Below are 5,761 nucleotides of genomic sequence, written 5' to 3' on the forward strand. Positions count from 1 at the left end.
TACATCCATACTTACAAACTTTCGCATTTATAATATTAATAGGATTAAATCTTCATAGCTACATATGTAGATTAGTAGGCACAAAGTTTTTTCTACACCACATACTATCTTAAATCTTAATGTTTATTTCATTTAGACATACGCAGAATCGGAACTTCTTAAAGCATCCGCGGAAATGTCTCGCACCGCAAAAGGCTTGAGTGAACTTACCGAGTTTTTTGAGCGTCGCAAGTTGCAGCAACTAAAAGCCCTACTGACCGATTTCGTAATGATCGAGATGACGTTCCACTCGCGTGCAGTGGAACTATTTACGGTCGCGTACCGACAAATTGGTGATATAAATGATAAGGCTGACTTGGAGGTTGGTGTTATATCTTTGTTCTTATACAATTCATACTTTACCAAATAACTTTGTTTTTAATAATTTCTGACGAAAATGAAGAAAGAAATAGATAGATAACAAATTTTAACCTTTTTTGTAGTTCATCAATATTAAGATATATCATATAACTACGCAATAATTACATGCTAGGTACCTATATAATTTAACTAGTCTTTTGTAGCCACAACAGGTTTTTAATATTCTGATTTACTAATGTATTTTATTCTTTCTTGAGCTCCTAATCACAGGACTTTCTGAACAAGAGGATCAGGCGGTAAATATTATAAACTTAAAACTTTAAGGTAGCTAATAATATCATGTTGCTTTAAGTAGTTATACGTAACGGTTTTGATATTGAACAATTCGAAATCTAAAACGTCTACCATTTTATCTCGACATATTGGCCACCGAACCTATATCTGCTTAAATTTTTCATGAAACAAGTCAGGTCACAGGTTATAAATATTTTCAGAATTTCAAACGAAAGTTGCGCTCTCCTGAAAAACCTGTCAGCACTGGAATATCGGCAAGATCGTCATCGCTAGCATCCTTGATGAATCCACAGCTGTCTCCACTTAAAGATGAAGAGAATTCCGTGGTACAAAATTTGCAAATTAAGAAAAAATATTTTGTTTTTCCATTCAAATTTATAAACAATTAGAATGTAATAAAAAAACATACATATATAATATATATCAGTAATTAGGCGTATTCGGAAATAAATTTCCGAGTAGAATTATTTTTCCTTTAAAAATCTTATTTCAAATTGCAATTATCAAATTTCAATAGTATTTTTGCAGATAGTTACGTACGTTCGAAACGTAAATTTTTTATATATTTTTTTACTTTTCATCTTTCAAATGTTTTTTTTTTATGTCACAATCGGCAATGGAGCTGGTGGGACGCCTGATGGTAAGTGCTACCACCGCCCATGAATATTTGTAGAGGCGTAAAGTCGATTACAGACCACCAGATTAGGCCTCTACAAATGGATTGCCGACTTTAAATTGGGAAGGGATTAAGGAAGGATTGGCGAGAGGAATAAAGGAAAGGACTGGGAAGGGGAAGGAAAAGGATACGGGCCTCCGGCTCCCCCACTCACCGAACGAAACACAGCAGAATGCTATTTCACGCCGGTCTTCTGTGGGGGGTGGTACTTCCCCGGTGCGAGCTGGCCCAATTCGTGCCGAAGCGTGCTCGACTACCACATATAAATGTGAATTACCTTTGAAATAGGCTATAACTCCAAAAAATTAAATCGGGAATCTTAATCAAAATGCAATTTCTACTTAAATTATTAAAAAATGGCTTTAAATAATTGGACGCCACGTCCACAAATTTATTATTTATAATGTGTTTCGTGAAATTTCGTAAAAATATTTTCAGAATTTTGGAGGGTTCCGATCCCCCGAAAACAATTTGAAAACAAGATCAAGCTCAATTGCATCTCTTATGAACCACTCATCATCTAAAGATGAAGACGATACTTCGGTAGGTAAGAGCACAATATATTTAAATACATTATTAAAAAAACGTGCTGCCTAGGATTCACATGGATATATATATATATAATCCATGAGTAAGATAATAATTATTATCATACTTGACAATATTAAATCTTTGTTTTCTGTGTTTTTTTGTAATAACGGACAACTGAGTGGATGTTTCGCCTGATGGTAAGCGATCATTACCGCAAATGCATTGTCCGCTTTTATGGGGTATTACTATGGAATTTTAGGAGAAAATGAATAAACTAATAGGTTCCCTCACTCAAATAACGAAACAAAGTACCTAGTATCATACTAAGTAATTTGTTTATATAAAATAGTACCATACTACTAGTATGTACTATTTCACGCCGATCTTATGTGGGGGTGTGGTATCTTTCCCGGTGCGGGCTGGAACACTCGAAGTTACACACACGTAGATCGTCACTTATTGGATATAGCTCTACCCTTCTTACAAAATAATTGAGTAAGTTTCATTGTATTATACATAATTATTATTTTTTTTATATAGGAAACGGATGAATCTGAAGAGCAAAGTTCTACAGAAGAAACAGAATCAAAATGAACTTGATGACACTTTGTTTGATGACGTAGCCATTTTACCTCATCGAAAGAAATTAAAAATAAAAATTTTAAGAGAGATTGCATTTTATGTCTACTTCTCTTTTAACTCCTACTATATTTTTATTTTGACAAATCCTGCACATTCTAAATTATAGAAATTTAATTTCAGAAGTTACAATAATTTCTTTCTGATCCAATATTCACATTTTCGGGTTTGGTAATATTCTTAGCGTCGAAGCTCTTGTATCCAATATACTCAACACGGAGGATAGAGGTAAAGAGAACCGTTTCTGTGTGAAAGTGTCCATTAAAATTTGCTTAAATAAGGGTGGCGCTACGGCTCCGGATTCGCATGAGATCAATGTTTATATAAAAGCGAAAGGTCACTCACTCATTCATAAAGAAACCTCAACAACGGCTGAACGTATAAAAGTGAAATTCGGTAGGACGTTACTTTTCGTTAGTAGATGTGCTCTGAGAAGGCTATACAATTTTCTATTTAAGTCTAACATTTTAGTTTGCAATCTGGAAATGAATTTCATAATTTTAGCACATATATATCCTGTTTTTTTAATGCGCCATATACTTTATAACACGCAATCAGTTCATGCCCCCTTAAATTAATTCAGAAAGCAGAATGTCACTGACAATCGTAAACATGGCACAGACTGGTACAACATATTGATTATTTATTGTTTTAAAATTCGTGTCTCTTTGTGCGTGGCACACAATTGTGTGCAAGGCACAAAGTTCATGTACAATTCAGAAGAAGAAATGACATTTTAAATGTTTTTTTTACTATTTAATTACAAGATTAGTGAATACAAAATTTGTGTCACATTACGATACATTATACTCAGCATTTTACATTGATTTCGTGCATTTTACTAAACACTATAGATAAATAAAATATTGACGATTGCTACAATATAATGGTACAATTTTAATAAGGCTTACTTGATATAACAGTAATTACCACTAAGTTACAGTACTAAAAAATTTTGGATATATTGGATTAAAACATGGGTGTCAATCACAGTTATATAAAATTTATAGTTATTTATAAGAGAAATTGTTTTTTATAGATAACAAACTATATTGTGGTGTAAGCAACATATTTTTACGTAAAGAGGAATAAAACCAATTTTTTATTATTAGATATATTAATGAAGGTAAAAATATATCTTTTGTATTAAATGGATTATTAAAACTTGTATTGTAAGATGTATGTAAACAGAAAAGGTTATGCTTAGTCATATAAATACAGTTACAAATTACTAGCTTACAGCTAACAATAAATATGATGAATAAGCAATTATTATTCCATTAAATGTTTATTTATAATTTTCAGGGATATATAGTTCTTGAATTGAAGATGGAAACCATATTACATTAGTAAGTGTAAGCTTGGAGTTACGTGCTATGTTATGCTATATCAGGTTTTGAAAAAACAAATAATAAAGTTAATATTACTTTATTGCTCTTTGTAAGAAATGATTACTTAGTATATTAACCATATTTCTTAAAAATCTAGACAATTTCATGACACAGATTCGGTGTTGGAATGCAGAACATTTTCAAACATGTGATTATAAACCATAACCATTATAATATCTTAAGTTATTATTGCAGGCAAACTAATTTTGGTTATTACACTACAACTACTGCTACTTTTCATTTTCAACACCTGCTTGTGTCATCAAGTCTGTGATGTTCTTCTCCAGCTCATCAACACGAGTTCCCATTTCATCTATTCTATTGATGATTTGGTCTGACATACTCTGGAATTTATCTTGCATGTTTTGCAGGAGAGATTGTACCTTGAATGTTTATAAAATAGATTACTTGTAACCATATCATGCAACGTGTATCATAGATTTATATATATTTTATATTATATATAGTTATTATTGTGAAACAAATGGTTAATGATGTACAAAATCCAATAACATGTGTGCTGTGATGCACAAATGAACAACACCCTATCATGTACACACAAGATAAATGAAAAAAACTAAACATTTCAAAAGAAAAGACCTAGTTGTCATATTTTTTACAACTAAGTTTATAAATATTATAAAGGTGAACAGTGTTGCATAAAATTGTAACAACAACTCCACACTTTATTTAGTCAAGTGTTGCTGTGAATAATTAGAGGAGGTTATGTATAGATTAATCTATATGTAATAAAAACAGCTATAGCTTATGTTAAGACAACTAATGGGTACTCATTTTCTATGAAATAGTTTACATTGACCTAACATAAATATTAATTATTCGTTTAAAATTTGTGTCAAAATTTAGTTTGTTTAATAATTAAACTTACATATTGCGTTACTTCTTGCATATTCTTAGGATCATTACTTGGAGTATAATTCGATTCTACATCAGATGTAGGCTGTTCAACTTTCGGATCTGCCATTGCTCTTGAAAACCAATTGTTCTTCCAAAACTCACAAAGACTGACTATTCGTTACTAAGATACAAATAAGTAATTCGGAAACCCAAAGCCGCTATCTCATGCTAGGATACGATATAAACAAAGTTTGTTCTGCAGTCTGATTCCGTATGTATTTCCGATAAAATTGCCCACACCACATCTACCTTCTTTTCAATCAATTTTAATGTGTAGTTTTTAAAGTTTAATAAAATAATGCCAAAAACGTAAATCCAATGCACTGATGTTTTCAATCAGATTGCCGTTTGACAGTTGACACTTGACCCATGGTCCGTAGAACGATTGAAAGTATATTACTTACTTTGTGGGTGAAAACTCACTCTCTTACTGTTCCTCTCTGATGTTAAAAAACAAGAATAAATACATTTCGCTACAATGACTTATAAAAGGATTACGCATTTAAAAACGACAATAAAATTAAAATTCTTACGTGTTTCGAGACAGTAAGCTTTATATATACTACTAATACTAATAAATGTATTCAGTAAATATAGCCTAAACCCTCAGAAATCCTATGGGTAATAAAAACCCTAATAAGTTTATAATCAATATTATCCAGTACTTTTTTATATTTGATTTTACGCGAGTAGCTATTATACAATTAAAAATTCTGAAATAATATAATGAATAAATCGTTAAAATCGTTCGACTTTAATTTCTGAATATCTATATATTAGAAAGAGTTTTCCGGAAATATAAAATAAACGAATTTTCACGATTCAAAGAGCTTCTAAAATCTTCTAGTTGAATGTATACGCAATTGAGTGAAATTACGTAGGAAAAATGTTATGGTATTACAAAGGAATATATCCTCCACATGTCTTTCTCGTTCGGCTCGTTTTTCAGCCG

The 5,761-nt window shown here is 31.4% G+C and overlaps 2 protein-coding genes across 2 annotated transcripts in view; one reads left to right on the plus strand and one right to left on the minus strand.

Moving 5' to 3' along the window:
* The window catches only part of LOC119828760 (protein FAM92A), a 4,828-nt gene extending 2,292 nt beyond the window's left edge, over positions 1–2,536 (plus strand). The window contains exons 4-7 of the mRNA XM_038351007.1: positions 137–361; positions 855–980; positions 1,769–1,873; positions 2,402–2,536. Of these exons, the coding sequence (XP_038206935.1) occupies positions 137–361; positions 855–980; positions 1,769–1,873; positions 2,402–2,455 (510 nt within the window). The 3' untranslated portion in view covers positions 2,456–2,536. The remainder of the gene's footprint in view (positions 1–136; positions 362–854; positions 981–1,768; positions 1,874–2,401) is intronic.
* A 707-nt stretch (positions 2,537–3,243) lies between these two features.
* LOC119828769 (heat shock factor-binding protein 1) lies at positions 3,244–5,170 on the minus strand. The gene is made up of 2 exons (XM_038351021.1): positions 4,781–5,170; positions 3,244–4,274 (listed from the first exon to the last, which is right to left on the minus strand). Exons 1-2 carry the CDS (start codon positions 4,874–4,876, stop codon positions 4,122–4,124), a joined length of 249 nt encoding a protein of 82 aa, XP_038206949.1. The 5' UTR covers positions 4,877–5,170; the 3' UTR covers positions 3,244–4,121.
* Between the last annotated feature and the right edge of the window lie 591 nt (positions 5,171–5,761).

The sequence above is a fragment of the Zerene cesonia genome, chromosome 1, assembly GCF_012273895.1.
Source record: "Zerene cesonia ecotype Mississippi chromosome 1, Zerene_cesonia_1.1, whole genome shotgun sequence".
Taxonomy (NCBI): Eukaryota; Metazoa; Arthropoda; class Insecta; order Lepidoptera; family Pieridae; genus Zerene; species Zerene cesonia.